Source organism: Neofelis nebulosa, chromosome 12 (assembly GCF_028018385.1).
Source record: "Neofelis nebulosa isolate mNeoNeb1 chromosome 12, mNeoNeb1.pri, whole genome shotgun sequence".
Taxonomy (NCBI): domain Eukaryota; kingdom Metazoa; phylum Chordata; class Mammalia; order Carnivora; family Felidae; genus Neofelis; species Neofelis nebulosa.
Window position 1 is genome coordinate 80282139 of NC_080793.1, and position 23967 is coordinate 80306105.

The 23967-nt window shown below is 40.8% G+C and overlaps 1 protein-coding gene across 1 annotated transcript in view; it reads left to right on the forward strand.

Moving 5' to 3' along the window:
- Positions 1-408: 408 nt before the first annotated feature.
- ALDH1A1 (aldehyde dehydrogenase 1 family member A1) overlaps positions 409-23967 on the forward strand; it is a 58499-nt gene continuing 34940 nt past the window's right edge. The window contains exons 1-3 of the mRNA XM_058695690.1: positions 409-534; positions 14161-14265; positions 22033-22173. Coding sequence (XP_058551673.1) covers positions 469-534; positions 14161-14265; positions 22033-22173 — 312 coding nt within the window. The 5' untranslated portion in view covers positions 409-468. The remainder of the gene's footprint in view (positions 535-14160; positions 14266-22032; positions 22174-23967) is intronic.

Sequence of the window (23967 nt, forward strand, 5' to 3'; positions counted from 1 at the left end):
GCTTCTTCTGAGAACAAGTGCCCTCTGAGACTCTTTTCCAATCCTCAAATTCTCTGATTCCAAGTCTGTCAGAGAACGGAAAGTTTCACAGTAGCATAAAAAAGCATGAAAAGCCAAAAAAATAATAACTGGCCTTAGTGGCCAGAGCAGCTGCACCGCATATCCTTATCACAGGTTTCGGCTTTGTCAATTAATTCGTCTGCAAATAGTGCCCTGTCTCCAGATGTAGTTTCAATGCTGGAGCACTGGTTTCTTAAGGATTTAAGTTTAAAGTCAAGGGCTTCCTGCCCTAGGTGTTACAAATAAGTAGTGTCGTTTTCTTTTTGCTCCGAGTTTGTTCATCCAATCATATTCCAGTATGCAAATAAACCTTAGCCCGTGCAGATAAAAAGGAACAAATAAAGCCAAGGGCTCTATCAGAACCAAATCGCTGAGCCTGTCACCTGTGTTCCAGCAGCCGAACCAGAAATGTCGTCTTCAGGCACGCCAGACTTACCTGTCCCACTCACCAATTTGACATATAAATATACTAAGGTTAGTACAATTTATATTTGCTGCTTTGCTTCAGGTTGCTAAAAACTACATGTGTGGAAAGCATAAAAGGTCAATGTAAGTAAACCTTGTGTAAAGAGCCCTTTGCAAATACAAAAATAAAAGGCTTGCAAAATGCAGGTTTGGGTTTGGTATCTTGATCAAATAATGACTTCTAGATCGTACCAGGCAACTTTTCCTAAATTTATTTCTTAAAATAGTTCTAAGTGAAAGGAATTCTCTTCTGTGTGAAAGGTTCTTGCACCAGGGTTCAGTAGACTTTACTAAGCAGTTCTATTAACTTCAGTGTAACCCAGCATGCATGATAAGAGAGGCCAATACTTACTAGAGAAACTTACTCGAAAGAGCCAAACAAATAGGAAATGATCTTTTTTTTTTTTTTTAGGAAATGATCCTTTTTTTTAAAAGGAGAAACCGCACGCTGAAGTAAATGGTTTTTCTATATGTTTAATGAATGCCAAAATCAAAGGACCCATGTCTGATAATTGGAGGAAAGCTCCTGTTTCAAAAACTCCAAATAGACTTGCATTATTTAGCATATCTAGGGAAAGAAAGCATTCTTATTTCTTTCTTCGGCCAAGTTTGTTGCCATTGGAGCAGATGCATAATTGTTAACTGATAAATATTTAGAGAAACCAGAGAAAGAGCCAGACCTGGACCTAAAAATCCACAGCTAGGAAGAATGAGGAAATGGATCCTGTTTGAGTTGTTCAAAAGTATCTCTGAACTTTGCCTGTTTCACCCTGTTATATGCCTGCTCTCCTGTGAGAGTCTAGAACTCCCAAGCGAACAGATAAAACGGGCAAACAAACCAATCTGAACAAAATCACTTAAATGGGCTTTATGGTACACTACGGACAGCAAGCGAAGAGAGGCACCGTTCCAACTTAGGGCGAGCCATTTTGCTTTCTGAATTAGCCAATGAAAAATCAAGAGCAGTACAACTTAATGATAAAGCAAAAGCCCCACTATTATTTATTTCTTCCCTTACTTGTAACCAGGGATGGTTTTGAAATCCTAAGGTCGGTTACATTTTCATTTTCATAAGCACAACAGATGAGGAAGTAGCTCAGCTGACTGATTCTTTTCCTTAGGAAAAGTATCTGCCGAGATCAGATTGTGCCTTTAACATGGTGATCAGCAGCTAGAAAATGTATTGAGGTGTTATTTTTATGATGTTTTATTCAAAAGGAAAACATGTTTTGAATTTAATTTTATTCCAAAATGCGAACGTGGAAAAAGGGGGTGAGTCCATACCCTCCAACAATTTGCACTTGGGAAAGGTGTGCCCAAAAGATGACAAGACTTCAGTCTTCCGAGCTTCCTTACTCCAAATTGGTCATTCACAAAACATCCAATCTAAAGCAGGCACATTAAGAAATGCATTTCATAAATGTCAAAATCATTGGCAATGACTAAAAATTATCTTACTACTATTATTACAAGGTCTTTTTTTCCCCCTATGATATACTTGGGAAGATATTTTCGTAGTTCCAGAATGTCACATTTTAAAAAAATGGTGGAGCGCCTGGGTGGCTCAGTCGGTTGGGCATCCAACTTCAGCTCAGGTCATGATCTCACAGTCTGTGAGTTCGAGCCCCACATCAGGCTCTGTGCTGGCAGCTCAGAGCCTGGAGCCTGCTTCGGATTCTGTGTCTCCATCTCTCTCTGCCCCTCCCCCTGCTCGTGCTCTGTCTCTCTCTCTCTCAAAAAATAAATAAACATTTTTAAAAAATTTAAAAAACTGCTTTGCAGAAGTTTGCGATCTTCTTTGTTATGTGTATCTTGAGGAAGCTCTAAAGTGAAATATTCTTTCTACTGCATTAAGCTTCATTTAGTAGCTGTGAACTGAGCATGTAAAAAACAGTAGTGGATAAATGAAATGGACCTTAAAAATCTAGCATGCAAACACAGATCTGGCGATCCTTTAACACAGAGAGATGTTTTTTAAGATTGGAATCTCCTGTTCACTTCAAAGCCGGTAGAGGAGAACACCCCTCCAAGGAAAATGAGAGCCCTGAGTGTTCAAAAGAAGGTACAATTCAAAGAGCAGCCATTTGTTCTTGTTTTTAAGAACTTTTCTGGGTAGAAATACCCAATGCAAGGGAGTGAATTTTGATTGCTCACACATCTTCTCTATAAATCTGTTCTGCTCAGATAGCATTTTATTGTCTGATTTATTAGTTACAGCATTTTTACACTTGGGAGGACACCAGTTATGTATGTAATTAAATCTAAATGGGTGAGCTTTTCAAATGCCTTTGCATTCGCTTTTTACTGTGCCCCACTGAAGAATCGTATTGAATTTGTACTTGCAGGAGGAGTTGGAAAAATGATGGTTATTCACTAAGTTGCCTGATTGCAAACCATGGAAGGAGACATTTTACAGTGTGTGTGGAATTACCTTCAATGGCCAGCCCTTAAACTCTGTTATCTGTCTCTTACTATGTTCATGTCTTTCTCTATTGTCACCAGAAATAATCTCGATCACTGGGGCAAGGTGGAGAGGAGGGACAGAAGAGCAGGGTTGAGTAACAAAAAAGTGATTGCAGCTGCCCATTCTCAAGTTTGAGACTGCTTTTCACCCAAACCAAAGAAGTCAGTGTTGCATATCTTTTATGACTTATTCTCTATTACAGTCTGATTATGTTTTTATTGTTGTTGGGGTGGGTAAAACAGAGGTCAGCGTTAAGAAGTTGTTTTAAAAAGATACAAACATTTTTAGAATTTAAAACCTTAATAACATCACATTATGTTATTGGATTCACATTATGAATCCACATAAACTCGGATTCCATTCTTAACCTGATTTTTCCCCTTTGCAATTGTAAATGAATCCCATATCTACCAGCTCATCCGTTTTACTGAGGCTTTAAATGAAGATCTTCTTCGACACTTATGTGATTGTTGGGCAAACTACATTGCCTCCCTCTGCCTCGGTTTCCTTCTGTGTAAAATGGTAATAATAAAGGTCCCAATTTCCTAAGGGAGATAAAAGCATTAAGTGAGTTGAAAGCATATAAAGCGTTTGAAATAGTGCCTGGCACATGGGAAGTGATTGATTAACATTGGTTATCCCAGTCCTATTTATTTTTCTGCATTCTTTCCAATTTTCCAGAATCTTCTTTTACTCAGCCTTTCCAAGACCTCAGCCTTTCCAAGCCTTTCCAAGACCTATCACATTGGTGCGAAGTTCCCAGGGTTTATCCACTATTTCAGGGATCAAAACTTTTCTCTTACAGGATTCAGTAACTTTGTTTTCCATTCTTACTTTGCAACATTGTTGTTTTACCTTAAAAAAAAGAGAGAGAGGGAGAGAGAGACAGAGAGACAGAGAGAAATAGAAAATTCAAGAAGATAAGCTTTCTCGGATGGGATTCAGACCCCAAAATGTTTACCTTAACTCACTGAACAATAAGATGTTCATACCAGAAAAGATGTTCATCTGCTAATGACATTTCATACACTTACAGACACAGGCACTTACACGCAGGAAATAGTTGTAGCTAAAATTCATTGTGTTTACGCTGTACTAATGACTAAGTTATTTGCATTGATTCTGTTTACTTCTTAGGATAACCCTAGGAGGAGGTTCTTTTTCTTGTTTTTTAGATGAGGAGACTGAGGACCAGAGTGGCCAAGAAACTTGCCTTAAATCATACTGCTAGAGGGGCGCCTGGGTGGGTCGGTCAGTTAAGCATCCAACTCTTGATTTTCACTCGGGTCATGATCTCATGGTCCTGCGATGGAGCCTCATGTCGGGCTCTGCTGACAGAGAGAAGCCTGCTTGGGATTCGCTCTCTCTGTCTTTCTCTGCCCCTCCCCCGCTCATTCTCTCTCTCTCTCTCTCTCTCTCTCTCTCTCTCTCTCTCTCACAAAATAAATAAACGTTAAAAAAAAACAACAACATACAGCTGGAAAGTGACACAGCTAGACTTTGAATGGGACAAGCCCTCACACCAAGTGTCTTGTCTAAGATCCAGACCATTACTTGGGAACATGGAGTTGCTGGATTATTCTGTCCTTTATTCTGACTCTCATTTGTCCATTCCTGATTACTGGAGGGGACTTGACCATGAGCCTTTCCAGCTGCTGCTCAGCTGTTCCCAGGCCAACAGGAGGAAGTTGGCGGCCAACTGAGGAAGAAAAAAAAAGAAGAACAATAGGGAAGCTTGGAAGCAAACAGACATTCTGCTTTGATTGAAAAGGTGGGGTTTGGGCTGGGAGAGGCTGTGATGCAGAGGATTTAGAAATAGGTGTGCAATGTCTATGGGAACTATGTGTCTTCAACTCCTATGGAATCACTTTTGTTTGGAGTAAGAGATGACCTTCCTAGATTTCTGGTATCATCGTATAACACATCGGAGTTAAAGATACTTTTTTGGTAGAGAAGAGTTATAAATCACTGCACACTAGGGGCCACGGGCCAGTATCTCCTCTTTAAATTCTTACAGCAAACAAATTCAGGCTACGTGCATTTCCAGCTACCCCATTCTCTTCCCTCCTCCCATTTTCCCTTCCGTTTATTTAACAAGTCACTGAATTACCACTCTGTGCTTGGTCGGATGTATAAGGAGGCTAATAGGGTTCTTGCCTTAGGGAGCTTATGTTCTTGGAGGGTGTGGGGAAGAAAACAAGCAAGTCAGTGAATAGTTTCATCATAAATTTTGATAAATGCTAAAGAGGACAACTGACGGGAAGAGCTTGCTTTTGATGAGCTGTTCGGGAAGGTCTCTTTAAGAAAGGGACATTTAAGGTGAGCCTGATTGATGCAGAGCATAAAGTGTCCTTGGAGACCTGGGGGTGGGGGTGGGGGTAGGGGGTTGGGGGGAGAACAAGGAACCGGAGGTGAGGGCAGGTGCAAAGTCCTTTACAGGGAAGAGCCTGCTGTGTTCAAAGATCTATCAAAAAGCTAACAGGGCTGTAGTAAAGGGAGGCAGAGAATAGAGCAGGTGAGGCTGGAGGAGGAGGCTGTGGCCAGACCGCCTGACGGATTTTGTAGGAGGGAGACCACGGAGGGCTGCTTCAAACAGAACGGGACTCAAGTTCAAGGCAAAGCTGACTGTGCGGAGGCACTGCTTTCACTTGGGAAATGTTGCTAACTCCCTTCTGATTGAGGCAATATTCTGTTTGCTTTTGGCTTGCAAGCAGTTGAACAAATCGCCGGGTGGCTGCAAGGGACGGTGGCTTAACAAGATAAACGAGGCTTCGATTTCCAGCTCTTCTACTTATTTCATGCTATGACCTTGGCCAGGCTTCTAATCTCCTTGAGTTTCAGTTACCCTGTCTGAAAATTGGGAATAATAATAACTACCTTGGAAAGTGGCCGTGAGAATTAAGTGAGGGAATTTGTGGAAAACGCCCGGCACTTATTAGCTGCTTGGTCCAGGCTCTCTTTAACCCTCTCCTTCCCAAGATGACTCCTGCAATTTTCTAGGGATTCTATTCCTGATGGACATGGAATGAATTCTTGCAACGCCTGCCATAGTTTAAAAATGCTTACATCTACTGCTCTCATTTGAGGCTCCTAAGTAACCTGTGGGAGGGAGTTAGAACATGTTACTAGTGTCCCATTTTAAAGCTGAGGGAACCGGAGTGCAGACATCTTCAGTGATTTGCTCAAGGTCACACGGCCCTCAGGAGGCATGGATGGAATGAACTGGATTTCGAAGCTTCTCATTTCAGATCTGATACTTTTCCACACGATACCATTTCCCCCTACACACTAGCCGCGGTCCTACTCGCATCCTCCTGGATGGTCTCTAACAAGAGCTTTCAGACCCATTGCTTCATTTGTATTGTGCCTTCCTCACTCTGATTGAGAGAGTGGACATTTGGATGATGAAAGAAGAGGTATGATTTGGGCACTAGATCCCCAGACAGGTGGACCAACAAGAGAGAAGACACTCTAGGGTAGCGCTTCTCGAATTTGACTATGCAGGTGATTCAGGGAGGATTCTTGCTGAAATGTAACTTCTGATTCTGCAGTGAGGTCTGAGATTCTGCATTTCTTTTTTTTTTTTTTTTTAATTTATTTTTGAGAAAAAGAGAGACAGAGCACGAGTGGGGGAGGGTCTGAGACAGAGGCAGACACAGAATCCGAAGCAGGCTCCAGGCTCCACACTATCAAAATGGAGCCCGACGCGGGACTCAAACTCACAAACTGTGAGATGGTGACCTGAGCCAAAGTCAGATGCTTAACCAACCGAGCCCCCCAGACGCCCTTCAGATTCTGCATGTCTAACAGACTTCCACGTTTTGCTCATGCCACTCAAAGTGTGGCCACTTGACCAACAGTAATGGCCTAATAGTTTTGGGTCAACCTCATAATTTTACCTGTAATGACCATCACCTAGTTGCTTAGGGACCTGACTTTCTCTTTCTCTCAGAAAATTACATGCAGCCAGCTCAGAATCACTGACCTTCCCCCTTCAGAAAGTGCCTGAGTCCAACAGGAGCCAGGTGGTGGCCACGAGCCCATGGTGGAACCAACATTGATTTTGCTCCCGGGAGGTAACCATTCAGTACAAATGCAATGTTTTAGCTCATCTCTGAGGACTACTGTCTTGGCAAATCATTTCATTCTCTGGCACCTGCCTGCTTCAAGAAACCTAATCGGCAGCAATCCTAAAGTGAATAACGGATGCTCTAAGGGATGGTTTGAGCCCAATTTCACGAGGAGTCTTGCTACTTCAAGTGTTCACGTGATTTCTTTAAACTGGACTTCACCTACTGGATTTGTCAGTACCTTCTTGCCACAATGAGAGGGCTGTGTGAGAAGACTCTTAGGGATTATGGGAAAAAGCTCCTTTGCAGAGGGACCCAAAGTTAAGGTCGTGCCTCCGATGTGGCATGAGTAATCTGTGGGCTAATGTAATACAGATGCGTACCTGAAACCTCATGGGAAAACAGGCATTGATAAAATGGTGATACCTTTCTCTCAAAGCAGCAGTCACCTGGCTTGTGGTGGTGTTGCTGATGGTGGCAGTTTGGGTTTTCATGATGCTGCTATAATTATGGCCAAATCCCTCACCCATTTACCAGGTTTAAGTAGCAACATAGAGCCACGTTCAAAAGAACACGGGCAATGGTTGCTTGATAACTCGAGCCACTGCTAAAATATCAGAAGAGCAGATATTTGTGTGAACCCTGATGCCATAAACCGATATATTTTGAGCACGTCTGTGTATCAAAATCTCCCCCCCACAGACACTGTTTGCAAGGGATGTAAATTGTTGCCAATATTTGGTTTTCTGATCACACGCTGTAATATCTCTACCTGATGACTGTATTGTAGTGCTGAAATCGTTAACGAAAATTTGTTTCCTGGGAATCTAGCTGCACAAATATCACAGATGTCAAAACTTTGCCTGAACAACTACCAACTCCCCCCTCCATCCAGGTCCTATCATGGGACTATTTCCACTGCTCTCCTGATCCTTACTATGAAATTGAAACAAGGCGAACAACACATAACTGAACTGCGCTCTCTATCTGGCACTCTCTTTGGAAGGGAGAGGGCTCCCATGCAAGCAATTGTATTGTTGAACCTTAATATCATGAAATATACAGAGAAAAAAAGTACGAACTTTCTGGTGCTTCTGCATCTTACCTCTTTGATACGGTGTATGCGTGATGTGCAGAGGTCATTGATGAGTACTTTTGTCACCTGTGGGACATAGGGAAGTTGTGGTTCGAAACAGACATGCCTTCTCATCTTTTCCTTTCCTGAGTTGAAAAAGCTGAAGGGCTTTTTCAAACAAGAGTAAAAGAGTATACATTCGTGTTACTGAAGTCAGACTCTAATATAAAGCAGAAACGAAAGGAAAATTTTCTTTCTCCTACAATTGTTTTGGTCACTCCCATTGTTTTCATTCCTCTGACTACAGTTAAATATTTTCCTCCCTTCTGTTATTTCCTCCTTAATTTCCTTTTAGATTTTTTTTTCTTTTTCTTTTTTCTTTTTTTACTTTCAGTCTCAACATTTTGCTTTGCTGCCTCAGGGTTTGGGGTGAAAGTAATTGCCAGAGATGTAGCTTTGATTCTTTTAAATGTTTAACACCTCCGCCTGACTTTTGTTCAGCCTCTCCTATTATTCATGCCCCATCTTAATATCCCCCCTCCCCCCCCCCCCAAAGTCTTTGGTACTTTTGTAGGTGCCTAATGCTGAGAAGAGTTTGCACATTTACAGCATATACCCCTTCCTGTACATTTACCCATCACTCCACATGCTGTGACCCAGGTTCTCAGTTTTGGAAATGCACACAGGGGACATAAGATGGGGAATTCCGTTACCGTCCCTCACCCTTGGTGTATCGCAAAAGAAATTCTCTGTGCATTGAAAATGTGAGCTATTAACATCCCTCTGCCACTGAGAAAGCGCTGGCTTCCCTTAGAGGATCTAAAGCCACTGCTGTAGCCCCAAAGAGGTGATGTGACCTTAGGGCACCTTGGATATCTATTGGAGGGAGTCAGGGCCTCTCTCCCCTTTACGCCAACAGGTTCCAAAATGTTCTATCAACAGGAAAGGCTAATAGGTTTTATTTTGCCTATTAGTCAAATTCGGCTTGATCCAAGCCAGAAATATTTTGAGGAAAGGGCTTATTTATTTAGAATTGTAACTTTATGCCAAACACATTAAGACATAATTTTTACCCTGGAAAGCCCTTTTTTTTCTCTCAAAATTATGATGTATTCTTGGGCACTAAACTGCATTCAGGAAACGGCCACTTCTTTTTAAAATCAAAGGTCATGAGGCATCCCTTAAAGGCTGACATATCTAAAATTTAAAAAGTAAAAATCAATTTTTAAGTTTCCTCCACATTCCCATTGATTGTTTCCCCAAATGAGAAGCACTTGATGTCTAACAGCATGCATAGGAGTCTCTAATTCCCAATCAATATTGTGAACTTTAAGCTGAGGTCTAGTTACATATATTATTCACAAGTATCCTGCGTCCCAAACTCATAATTAGCATGTAGTTAATACAACAGTTAAATAGGACCCAAGATTTTTTTCTTTTATACGATGATCCCTTTCCCCCCAAAACTTGCTGAAGGCAAACAGCAAATGGAAAATGAGGTTGTCACCATAATAGATCATTTCCACGGGCCTGAAATAGGTTTCATGATTATTATACCAAACATCCATTAGGCTACACGGCTTCACATAACCATCTTATACAACAGAAAAGATGATTATTCACAAACATTTGGTCACACAGTTAGCTGGAAGGCAGATGTCAAATGTAAAACCCACAAAATTAAAGCAGAAAGAAAAAGGTCATTAAGGTAGTTCTTGCCCAAAAACTTCTCCACGGCTGAGGAGAAGAAAAGGAAGGGAAGGTACCTGGCCTTTACAGCCACCTAGCCACCTTGGTCATCTCATTATGTATGCTGGGCTCTGTTTGTTTGCCGAAAGGCCCCTGTTTGGGGGAGAACGCATATATCTCGTAATCCTAAGACTGTATTGCTATCTCAGTATACTCTCCAGCCTTATGGACGCACGCCTGGAATGTTAAAAATTGTCTCCCAGCTAATCTCCTGGGACTCTGGCTGCTCTGCTTCAAATCCGTGTTGGGTACATTAACATCAGCATTCCTAAAACACCCATTTGATCCTGTCATGCCCTTATTACATCCGGAACAGAGTCCAACCTTCTCACTCTACAGACCAGATCAAGATTCACTACAATCTGGCGTCCTTTTCATCATCGAAATTTATCTATGACTTGTTTCCACAAATTCTCTGCCTGTGTCCCGTGACCTCTTCCCTGTGTTACACGTGTCCAGAGGCTGGTTCCTTCCTTTGCTCTTGTTCCCCTTCTTTCCACCAATCCGATCCTATCCTTCAGGGATGCATTCTTCTGGCCCATTTCTTACCCTTTCGTGAGTTCCACCCTGCAATTTACTGACTAAAGCACTGCTCTGGTCTTTACCCTACAACCTTCCATTTTTTACTGGCTGATCCTGATGTGAATACATGCTCTTCTTTGATTTCAAGCCCCTTGAAGGCAGGGGCTCACTCTCTCATGCTTTCCCATGGTACCTTCCAGGTGCCTCAGGTATTTACTCACTATTTGGAAGAACATAAGTAATTTAATAGCAGGATATGAAAGGCTAGTTGAGAAAAGAGGGGAAAAGAATGTTAAGTCCAATTGGACCAACTAGTGAAATCATCACGAGGAGATGATACTTTAAGTGAGACTTGAAGTATGAGTAGAAGAAAACAGTGAAACTCCAGCCTGAGGAACAGCATGAGTAAATAAATAAACAGCATAAATAAATCAGTGAGGCTTGAAGTATGAGTAGAAGAAAACAGTGAAACTTCAGCCTGAGGAACAGCATGAATAAATAAAGGAACAGCATGCAGCAGAAGGGCATGGTGTTTGCGACAGTAGGATGAAACTAAAATACAGGGTAAATGAGGAAAAAAAAAAAAAGTTAGAAAAGCATATTGGGGCTATTTATGGTTAGGAGAAGCATATCTGGAAAACCTAGAAGAACCACCTAAGTGTCCCAAGGAGTGGCCATAATGTGAATTGGGTTGGTTTAGGAAGATTATGATAAGGGGGGTGGGGGGGGAGATTATATTTTAATGAGGCAGAGGTGGGGGCAGGAAGAACAAGCCATCTTTTTATGATAGTATAAGACAAAGTGATACCAAAGGATAACTAGGAATTGTGTGTGCCATTAACAGGAGAGGGAAAGTGTGTGTGTGTGTGTGTGTGCCTGTGAGAGAGAGAGAGAGAGAAGGAAAGAGAGAGAGAGAGAGAGAATGTGTAAGCAGCATAAAGCTAGGGATGACAGTGAAACGAATTTGGGACACATTGTTTAAGATGTTTCCCAGCCATCCCTTGGGAAGAAAAATACAAGAAAGTAAGGACTAGGGATGCATAAAGGAAAATACTCTTTAAAAGTAATTACAAGATTCTCTAAAATGTGTTCATGAGGGCTAGAATGCTGACGCACTCGTTGGGCAAGTCAGTAGCTTTTTAATTCTTTTTAAAAATGTTTATTTATATTTGAGAGAGAGATAGCACGTGTGTGTGAGCAGGGGAGGGGCAGAGAGGGAGAGGGGACAGAGGATCCCAGGGGGGCTCTGCCCTGACAACAGAGAACCAGATGCAGGGCTTGAACTCACGGGGGGCTCAAACTCACAAACCGGGAGATCATGACCTGAGCCAAAGTCAGAGGCTTAACTGATTGAGCCACCCAGGTGCCCCAGGGCAAGTCAGTATTGAATTTATCTTTCTTGGAGGTGAACTCAGATGACATCATGTTTTTCATGAAGGACATTAGCTGCGTGCCATTACCCTTTCCCACACCTCCATGGTTGTGTCCTTGAACCTCTAGTCTCCTCATCAGAACTGCTATGCACCCCCCTCCCCCTTTATTTATTCATGCACATTTTTTCCCTGTCAATTCCAGGCTAGCACTACAGTTTTTCGAGCTCCTCTAAACACCTGGGCTGATGCTGTTTTGACATACAAATAATTGTGTTGGTGTGAATAGGCAGATAAGAAAGATCATCCTTCCCTTTGTTTTTTTTTTTCCAGCAAATCACAAATATCATAGTGTGCTCATGTGCAGAATATTATTGGTCTTACCCATGTGTAGCTACTGGATTGTTGGTCTTTTGATTCAATTTTAAGTTATTTATTCAAGAATCTTTGATGGACCTTAAAAATCACCTGAAGGAAGGGGCGCCTGGGTGGCTCGGTCGGTTAAGCATCCGGCTTCGGCTCAGGTCATGATCTCATGGTCCGTGAGTTCCAGCCCCGCATCGGGCTCTGTGGTGACAGCTCAGAGCCTGGAGCCTGTTTCAGATTCTGTGTCTCCCTCTCTCTCTGCCCCTCCCCTGTTCATGCTCTGTCTCTTTCTGTCTCAAAAATAAATAAACGTTAAAATTAAAAAAAAAAAAAATATATCACCTGAAGGCTGAGATTGTATTGGACTGTGTGGATAAACCAGAAAACCAGACCAACATAGTTCTTGACCTTATCTTACAAAGCTTACAGCCTAGGAGAGAGGGGAGACATTTAAAAATGACTTTTCAAAAAAGTGACAAGTTTTATGATGGAAGTTTAGGAGACCAGGGAAACAGTTTTGAGATCAGGCTGTCTAATCTTGTCAATTACAGAATATAGAATTAATTGTACTTAAGCATTTAGGGATACATGATAATATACATTTTATTAATTTGACAGAATATTAAGCTATGGTATAGACATGACTTCATAGAATAGCTAAGTTAGTGTAAATTCACAGGTTATTTGAAATATATACAATATGAGTAACTAAACTAAAAATGTATAATCTTGATAGCTACCACTGGGGAATTTTTAATAGCCAACTGATTTGTATTTAGTATAGCAACAAATTTAAACCTCGGTTTGGGGGAGGGGGGCAGTGTTTCAGTACTTTCTTCCTCTGGGTTGCACTGTTAATAACTTATCTTTAAATATCAAGTAAGGGGCGGTGTCTGAATTAAGATATATGTTAAAAATATAGTGCATATGTCACCCTTCATTTAAAACTGCATGTATCACAGTGATTCTGTGATTCACAATTAGATACAATAATTCACGTTGTAATAATAAATCTAATAGAAGGTTGTAATACATAATGTTCAATAGCATGCTTTTGGTGACTTTTATGTTTCAAAACTAAATAAGAAAAAGGAGAATAAACAAGAAATAATGAAATGAGAGAAGGGACAAGAAATTCTAGCTTTTTCCAGAAACAAAACATAACTTTATTTACCACAAAAGGAGGACTTCTTAATTAGGCTTTGCAAAATATTTTTACTCTGTAAAATGACACATCAAGGCCCTATTAGGCTCCATAATGAAGCAAAGGTTGAAACTCATACTTTTTAAATGACATACTAACATTTTAAAATATTACTATTCTTTCATACACAGAACAAAATCCCATGTTTTCTAGACCCCTCTGTCTATTTAGATGCAAGTCTCTTAGATATCACTAAGAAATCTAGTGCCTGATTTTATCTGAGGGCAAATAAATGATTAGATAATCTCTTTAAAAGAATACAACCCTTATGCCTTGAAAAAGTCAATGAAAACATTTCACTCACCAATTTTTTTTTCTACGCAAACTTCTTTTAAAACCTACCTTTAAACCAGTAAAATAAAGGATCAGAAAATAGTCACTTATGATACCAAATCTCCAGCAGCCCAACATGAGAAACTTCAGAATCTGAAGTGAAAAATTGAGATGATTAATCGAAATTGAAGCCACCAAAGCCTCTGCCCTTACCTCAAACTCAGATAGAAGCACTATTTGTAGATTTTTTTCTCTGGTCTGTATTTTCTAGGGTTCAAACGACCTCATACCTCAGTGTCATTTCAAAGTATTGCTTTGTTTTAATAAGTGTGTGTACACACGCATGCACACGCCTGTGTGTCCGTGTGTATAAATGTCTTGAAGGGCCCAAAATGCCTTGTAGGGTGGGGCAGGTGAGGTAGGTGAAGGAGGTAAGGTTTTAACATTGGCCTCACTTAGGCCTATTGAAATGCTGTAAGTCTGTAAAAGAACTTCTGAAAGTTGCTGCATATTTAAATCCTCCTTTCTTTTCCTCTCTATAGATTTTCATAAACAATGAGTGGCATAATTCAGTGAGTGGCAAGAAATTTCCTGTCTTTAATCCTGCAACCGAAGAGAAACTCTGTGAAGTAGAAGAAGGAGATAAGGTGGGTTTCGCAGCACATAGGCCGGGTTTCTTTGTTGGTCAACATCCTGAGCTCCCAAACAGGCCACAACTTGTAACATGTCATGAAAATACCATTTCTGGGGCCCTGTGGGAAAATTTTCTTGGTACACAAAGGGCACCCGGTAGCCTTGTGATAATGATGAGCCTAGGTTTCTGGGTGCTGTGCTGGGTTTTTTTACACTATTTCTCCTTGCTTGCTCTTCAATTTAAATAATATTGGGGTTTATTGTACAAACAGACTATATGTAAAGTGATTGGTCATAGACGGATAGAGTAGAGAAATCCCTTATTCTTATAAAATTGTTTTTTTTTTTTTTTGGAGCGCCTGGGTGCCTCAGTCGGTTAAGCGTCCGACTCTTGATTTCCGCTGAGGTCACGACCTCATGGTTTGTGGGTTCAAGCCCTGCATCGGGCTCTGCGCTGACAACACGAAGCTTGTTTGGGATTCTGTCTCCTTCTCTCTCTGCCCCTCCCTCACTTGCTCTCTATCTCTCTCTCAAAATAAATACAAATAAACTTAAAAAAATAAAGATTTAAAATTGTTCTTTTTTAAGTTGCAAAATGAAACTAAGGAAACAATGTAGGACATTTGAAATGGTATATTGCCAAGTTAGTTGATTAAAAATCATTGAAAGAACATTGATTAGTACCTTTAAAAATTGAACTTTTAAATCACTAAAACTGAACCATTAAAGGTATTGTTGCTTTCTAGCTAATCACGCTAACAACAACAAAATCCAATTTTTATCATTTTTTAAAAAAATTCTAAATATTAATTTAATCCTCAAGCATCCCAGTGGGAAACCTATCATTTGCGACCACTTTCACAAATGATAATGAAATAGCAGAACGGACAAGCTGGCTGATTTACTTTAGGTGATGTTGCTAATAAATAACAAAATCAGTATTCAAATGCTGTCCTTCTGACCCCAGAGCCTGAGACTGGCAGGGCAACCTTACTTTGTGATTATTATAAAAGTAAGATAGGGTAATATTAAATAGCCTGGGCATGAGGAGAGTAAAAGCCTTCAAAATTTTTATATGAATATATACCTTAAAATGTATATGTGTTTCTCAGTCTTTTTTTAAATTTTAATTTAATAATTTAATTTAATTTAATTTTATGGAAAGAGAGAAAGAGTGTGAGCGGAGGAGAGGCAGAGAAAGGGAGAGAGAATCCCAAAAAGGCTTTGCACTCAGCATGCAGACTGTTACGGGGCTCTATCCCAAGACCCTGGTATCATGACCTGATCTGAAATTAAGGGTCAGATGCTCAACTGAATGAGCCACCCAGGCGCCCCCGTTTCTCAGTCTTTAGTAGTCCAAATGTTATCAAGCTTTAAATCTCTGTCTCGTAAGGTATCAAAAGGTAAATTATTTCACTACGTAAAAAGACCACTGAAAGATGAAGTCAGGATAACAATCCAAAGTGCGTACCTTTTGTGGCACAATGTTCGGTTCGCTGGGTCAGTGCCATGTCCCTACCCAGCTCCCACTCTTTCATTACCTTCTACCCACTTGGTGAGATCACCGAGGTGAGATTAAGCCTTGCAGATCTATTTTAAGATAGCCATAGACCTGAGAGGCTCGTTTGGGTTTAGAGAAGCGCCTGGATTCAGGTGGCAGTATTATCAGAAGATGTAAGATCCGTGCCTCAAGGGGCAAGAATGCAGAGTTTAGCCAGAAGGGTCGACAGCTTGAGAAGTAGAAGCCTAATAGAAGGGAGACAAATGTCACCTGCTTTCAGATTTCACTTTGTGTATACACCAGAGTTTATCCGTACATAAATTCTTCACGGGCTTCTTACCAGCTCTGGGGAAACAAACAAACAAACAAACAAACCACAACTCTCTTTGGTTTTGGCTCTTTCTCAGGCCTCCCCCAAAACGTAGGAGTCCCACCTTTACCACGCCCAGAATCAGCCTCCATGACTGCCAAGGTCACGGTGCAGCCCTTGGAACCCAGTTCAGATCATTATCTGCAGCGAGACCACAGCTGCTCCATACTTTATTTACCCTCTTTGAGTTTCTGTTGCTTTTTGGGTAAAATGAAGAGATAGGGAAAACTTGGGGGAGGTTAAATAAGAAAAGATGTAAAATGTTTTAACAGTGCCAGGCACATAAAAAAGCCTCAGTCTTTTTTAAAAAAATTTTTAATGTCTTTTTTTTTTGTTTGAGAAAGAGAGAGACAGAGTGTGATGGGGGAGGGGCAGAGAAAGGGGAGACACAGAATCGGAAGCAGGCTCCAGGCTCTGAGCTGTTAGAACAGAGCCCAACATGGGGCTTGAACCCATGAACTCTGAGATCATGACCTGAGCGGACGTCGGACGCTTAACTGACTGAGCCACCCAGGCACCCCCAAAAACCTCAGTCTTAATAGGGTTTTACACTTCTTTAAAACACCCCAAACTTCCCAGGTAGCATTGCCCTCTTCCTGTGTCATTAGAGGACATTATACGCACCTATATTATCACCCTTGTGTTGTATAGGTTTGGGTTAATTTGTCTGAGACGGCATGTTTCTTGTAGAGACCAACACTGCATCTCACCTTTATATTTTCGGGGTCTAACACTCTCCAGGTAACGGATGAATGAGCTAATCTCCTCCGTCAAGCTCTGAGCTTCCATACACTCCACACACCTCATCTTAAAAATCTAGTACTAAATTAACTGTTGACGAAGGCAGTGGCTATCACAATTTTGCGTGCAACAGAATTCCCTGGAAGGCTTGTTGAAACACAGATGGCTGGGCCCCACCCACCCCTAGAGTTTGTTTCCATAATTCTAGGGTGGGGCCTGAGAATTTGCATTTCTGACAGATTCTCAGGTGACTCTGATGTTGCCAGTTGGTTGGGGTGGAGGTGGAGGAAAATACTTGGAGAACCACTGAACTAGGTATTAATAAGTTGTATCCCCTCTGTTAGCATTTAATGGAGGGCATGGACTTAATAAGTAAAATGTTAGAGTTGGAACCTGCACTGTGATCATCACTCTGCACCTCTATGAAATGTGACAGGACCAAACTTGAGCAGAGATATACTGATGGTCCCTGGTCACATGCTCCAGGAGACCTGGAAGTCTGTGTTCTTTGGGCTATTCCTAGAAATAAGAGGAAAATGTGTTCTTCACATTCAGCAAAGAGGAATGACGTTTTATCAGAGACTTCCAGAGATCTACGCAGCACTGCATTAAAGCACCATATTACATCAAGTGTCCTTCTTGTTGCTTGAGTAGCTCTGGAGACTCTGGGGTGGTGGGGAAAACAATAAAGGGCAAGGTAAGGTACACTTGAGCCTCCTGACAGCTGCCTCCTCTTTCTCTCCAGAGGCATAAATGCTGCTCAGGAGTAAGACCGCAGAACTGGTTGCAGTTTGCAATTAACAACAGAACAAGTATTCCGGATGCTTTGGCTCTGGTGCCTTGGACATCTCTCTTTGCCACGGGCTTCCAACTTTAGTTTCATCAGTGAAACAAATCTGTGCCAGGAGTTCCAGCTGAATCTCCTCAGGCAGTCTGAGGACTTTTCTTGGCATCGTGGTGGCATTTACCTTCTTCCTAAACCGTAGTGAGGGAGAGCTGATGTTCAAACCTGAAGCTTTAGAAACGTTGGTCATTTGTTTGCTGTTTGCTTTTTGGCAATTTTACTCCTGCTCATAGCAGAGCAGCATTGTCTGTGCAAATGTAGATCAGGGACACTCATTAACATCCAGCAAAGCTTCAAATCAGGTCACAATGCTAATCGAGTTGCTGGATACTTGATCATTTGAGTTCAGTTGTTTATGATATAAACTGTTCAGGGTAAGCAACAGTTTGCTTAATATTTAGCACTCTTGTCATCGTGTTCTCTTTCAGGGGTAATCTACTAACGTTTCTTTCTAAGTAATTATTGCTGGTCTCACAGTTTTGCCGACAAATGTGTATTAACTTCTAACGTTGCTTAGTGAAAGGTACAAATCTAGTAAATTACACAGTCACCGTAAACCTAATATTCTGGAACTGACTCTTTAGATAATGAGCCAAGAGGTTTTGGGGATTTAATTTATGAGCAGAATGGAGCTAACAATGGGCTATATACCGCCTTTCAATGGTGTTATAAAGAAAGGAGGAGGGGCAAGAACAAATGGAAGTTACAAAGCAAAGCACTGATGTGGGTGGGAACTGTTTTCTTTTCACTTCACTGGCTCTTTTAGGCTATATTGACTAATCCTGAAAACTGCTTTTAATACTAAGCATGACCTAACAAATAATTGGTGGGGATAAAAGTAAATGTCCATTAAAGTAAGTGCTTATGACAAGTGTAAAAGTAAAACTGGTCTGAGAACTATTTTCTCCAAATTGGAATGGATTTAATATGGAAATGCACATCCTGGGAGTGATAGAAAAGTTTGTCTTTCCTTAACCATGTTTAAGAAGACTTTCATATTTTATCTTCATTCAATCCGCTTTCATACATTCAGCTTTAGTCCCTTACTTCAAAAAAAGGAACATTTTAAACACTCTAAGGCAAAAGCGTTGTTGATGGTGGCAAATCTGAATGTGCCAAATTGTTTACTGGTTGATTAAAAAGCTAATGTCCTTGCAGATGCTATAGTCCCGGAATAAAAAGCCAAGAGATACCAGTCGTAAAACTTTTATTATGTTTGTAACAACAAGCTTCATGCCTAATACGGTTAATGTAAAGGCTCTGTTACATAATGGCATTGATTAAAGTATGATTTACGATGTGAATGTCAATATAAGCAAATTATTTATATCAGGAGCACTCTTCTATAAAATCAATGTAATATGAAGAGTTTAAAAGATAGGTCATTAAATTATTAAATATTTATTAACTGCCTATTGTAGGCCCAGAATAGGAAGGAATAGCACAGCTTTTAATACAGATAGCAATAAATATTCATTGCAAAGATCACTATCAGGATATTCTTGCAAAGCTATGAAATTGGATTTTGGAGCCAGATGTGAGATCTAATTTTGGTTGCTAGGTTTCCTGCTGCATTTCATGTCCTATAAAACAAGGTGCGTGGTGCTTAACCGTGGTAGAAACTGTGCTGTTATGGAGGGTGTCACTTAGTGCGTAGAGCTTGGTAAACTCTTAACTAGTAGCTATTATCAAGCTGGATTAGCCTGGCAAGAGTTTAGGTAGATTCTGGTCTTTGAGCCGGGTCTTTTTTTTTTAATGTTTATTTTTGAGAAAGAGAGAAACAGAGTGTGAGTGGGGGAAGGGCAGAGAGAGAGAGGAAGACCCAGAATCGGAAGCAGGCTCCAGGCTCTGAGCTGTCAGCACAGAGCCCGATGTGAGCCTCAAACTCATGAACCGTGAGATCATGACCTGAGCCGAAGTTGGGTCAGAAGCTCAACCGACTGAGACACCCAGCTGCCCCTGAGCTGGGTCTTAAAAAACATGTAGAATTTTCAAAGTAAAGGAGTGTGCTGGTAGAACATTCTAGGGAAGGAGAATGGCAAGAGCAAAGATGAGAAGCAGTTGGGCTAGACAGAGGAGAAAAAAATGTAAACACAAGTTTGGGTAGGTGAGGTGAGGTGGTGCCCCATAACGTTGGGTCTTGAAAATCAGGAAGAGGAGTCCGGCCTTAGGACCGTAGGGCAAGGGGAGACGTTGCAAATATTTGAAAGGGAAAGGGATCACGTAAAATTGTTTGAGGAAGATTAGCCTGATAGCAGTAGAAAAGACAGTTTGGTGAGAGAAGATAATGGACATGGGAAGATTAGCAGCAGTATGAGATAATAAAGCCCTAAAATGATAGAGGGTAGTGAAAACTGAAAGGAAAAAATTAAAATATACTAGAACTGAGAGCTGTTTTAAGGTTGTTTTGCCGCAAATATGATAGCACTTGTTACTATTGAGTAACAAGTTACTATTGAGTGAACACTCAATGTAATGTCTGTCACATAGAAAATGTGTTTCCAGTGTTACCTTATTAATTTTCAAAAGGACAGTCTCCCATCTTCGCTATTTTATCATTAGCAACCTGATGCCGAGACTTACAGAATAGTGTTTGACATATTTTTGGATGGGTGGAAGGATGGATGGATGGAAGGAAGGATGGATATCCCAAAACTCACAGAGATAATAGATGAGGAAACAGAATTCAAACTTGAGTTGTTTTCTTCCAAATCTATGTATTAACCACCATTACTCTATTTCTATGCCTGCAAGATAAAATAGAAGATAGGAGAAAAGGAGGATTATAACCCAAAGGACACAACCACAAAAAGGTCTTTATTTCAGGAATGTATTTTCCATATGACAGAGTTAATTGTCTTGAAGTCATTTTTTCCCATATCCCTTCGAGAGGCCAGCATGTGGTATCCACAGATCCTGCTGGCAATTTCAGACTCTTGTGTGTTTTTTTTTTCCAAACACTGCTGTCTGAAAATAACTTGGAAAAGGTTAGAACCCATGGCCTAAAACAATGTCCAAATATAAACAATCAATGTGATTAGCTGAATACCCAAAATATGACTATATACATATTTAACCTCAAAGGTTAGGCAGTGAGATAAACAAGTGTGTGATGTATTATAGTGAAAGCATGTTTACTTGTGCTCGGTGAATATTATCACTGCATCACACCAGATTACACTTCTTTTTATTTCGAAAAAAAATTTATGTATTTTTAGAGAGAGAGAGAGCACAAGCAGGGGAGAGGGGAAGGGAGAGAGACAGAAAGAATCCCAAGCAGGCTCCAAGCCGCCAGCACAGAGCCCGACGCAGGGCTCGAACTCACGAATCATGAGATCATGACCTGAGCTGAAACCAGATGTAGACAGATCCTTCTCTATACCAGTTTCACTCTGCTATGCTTTTTTCTCTCTACACAAGAGGAATGAACACACGATTATGATTTTTACCCTTCAACAGCAAAACCCAGTTCCTATACACCTGCAGTAGGTTCCAGATGAAAGTGTATAGGCTATAGGGTCACCGGCCATCCAAGAAGATACACACCATTTTAGTCGATCTTGAGCTTTCCCTGGAACTCTTGGTAACACAGTCAACAAAGCAGTATCACGTAGTAGTGAAGAGCAGTCCCTACAGTCAGAGGTGCTCCGTTTAAAATTCCCTTCTGCCACTTCCTGCCACTGACCTTGGGCAAACTTCCTCTCTCTCTTTGCTTCACTTTCTTCATCGGTAAAATGGGGAACGTATTTGTCTCACAAAATTCTTAAGAATCAAATGAATTGGGGCACCTAGGGGGCTCAGTCCGTTAAGTATCCCACTTCGGCTCAGGTCATAGTCTCACGATTTGGGAGTTTGAGCCCAGCGTTGAGGCTCTTGTGCCATTAGTGAGGAGCCCACTTCAGATCCTCTGTCCCTTTCTCCCTCTGCCCCTCCTCTGCTTGTGCTTTCTCTCTCTCTCTCTCTCTCTCAGAAATAAATAAACACTTAAGAAAAGAATCAAATAAGTTAATGTGTGTAAAGTAATTAGAACATAATTTGATATATGTATGGGAAGCCTTTCAGTGATAGCAATACTTAAATACTATAATATTTCTATTCTAGGAAATCAAGCCTGAGTTCTGTGTGTGGAATTCATCATTCCAAAGATTAGGCAGCAGGTATATAATTCCAGTATACGATACTTCAGTTTGTACAATGTGCTAGACATTAGGCTAATGAGGACACAGCATCTACTTATGAGGACCTTTAGTCTGTTCTATAGGGTTCCTGCCATTGGATTCGCTAACGCGTTTAGGCTACTGAATTGAATTCCCTTTGACTTACAGGAGGATATTGACAAAGCAGTGAAGGCCGCAAGACAGGCTTTTCAGATCGGCTCTCCATGGCGCACCATGAATGCTTCAGAGAGAGGGCGGCTAATATACAAGTTGGCTGACTTAATTGAAAGAGATCGTCTTCTCCTGGCAGTGAGTATTAATCAAACTGTGCAGGTAGCGAGATCTCTAGAAAGTACTCATTGTTTGGATTGGCACGTCGGTTATGTTTTAGTCATCACTACATGCTCACTACAAACAAAACGAAAAGACCTCGACCAGCTCCACTACAGAAAATCTTATCAGTGAACTTATTCTCGAGTAGTAATCTGCACTCTAGTTCCAGACGATGTTAATTTCTACTTGTGTAGATTCTACAGTCTAAACCTTGGCAATCCAAGTTAAACCAACTTACACAAATTTCTTTTCTCTATTCTAGAATTCCTTAGAGCCTTCAACGAGGTCACATGCAGTTAATAGCCTAGAATAGTACGCTGGGTTTCTCCAACTTACTTGAACACGGGACTCTTTTTATGGAAAATCTCATACAATTTGTCAAAGGTGCCCAGAATATTTCTCTAAAATAAACCTATTTCTCTTTAATCTAGCCCACCAAGACACTTAATAAATAAATGGCTGCTTTTTCCCCTCCTGAAATGTATGCATCCACAATGATCTCGATTAAATGATATTCTCTTTACAGTTGAAAAAGGTGAAGAATAAGGAAAGAAATCCAATCGTGCATGGCTTATGATAATTATATTTTAATGTATACTGATAAAAAAAAACATTTTGGCAGTTAGATGAGTCAGTAAGTAAAATGGGCGGGGTGTTTCCTTATTGTCTTCTTAGTTAGGTATTATAGTGAAGCCAATTGAACCTAAACCAATACCAACCAAGATCAAGTTTCAGAGCAAATTTTTATTACCTTTAGAATCTCTTACTGGCAGTAACAAAGAAGCCTCTATACTTATTTTTAAATCAACAGGAGCAATTATAGTTAATCAAAGAACTATTTATTATTTAAAGGTTCAGCGTAATTCAAAGTATGCAAAAGTGTGGACTTAGGAGTTACACACAATAATATTACATTAACCAAAATGTCCTGGAGGAAGAAAGCAGAATTTGCCAAAACTTGACTTTTCTTATTTAGCTGTTCTGTGGAGTGTAGAGGGCTTGCTCCCTCTGTCTGATAAGATCCTAAGGGGGAAAGAAAATCAGGACACGAAAATCACGTTTGATCTAAGTTTTGAGGTGGCTCACAACATAATGCAGAGACAGAAGATTGTCTGATAAATGAGGAGCTGTTTTAACAGTTTGTCACCTGGACATTCCTGCCCTGGCAGGACATGAGGTCCCAAAGAGCTCTTAAGAGTTCCTGCTTAAGGAAAGGAGGAAAGGAAGACAGGTCATCTGATACCAATAGACGGTTAGAGCACTAGACCAGAAAATGTTGCGCTTTACAGCCTGACCGCTCAAACAAGAATTATGATAATAGTGGCAAAACTGGGAGTTTCACAATTAAAACTTCTGCTGAAGAAAACTCATGAACTAAAAGATGCAGGGGTCACTGAAGTTTGTGTAACTTGATTGATTATATCCAAATGGCATGCAAAAATTAAAAATCATTGAGGCACTATTGTTTTTAATTTTTTTAATGTTTTTTTTTTATTTTTGAGAGAGAGAGAGAGAGAGTAGGGGAGGGGCAGAGAGAGAGAGGGAGACACAGAATCTGAAACAGGCTCCAGGCTCCAAGCTGTCAACAAGAGCCCAACTCAGGACTCGAACCCACAAATGGCGAGATCATGACCCGAGCCGAAGTCGGACACTCAACTGACTGAGCCACCCAGGCGCCCCAGTCATTGAGGCACTATTAATAGTCCCCGACACTTAACTGTCCCACAGTTGTATTTATGCACTAAGTGAAATTTTGTTGGAGCTCTGATC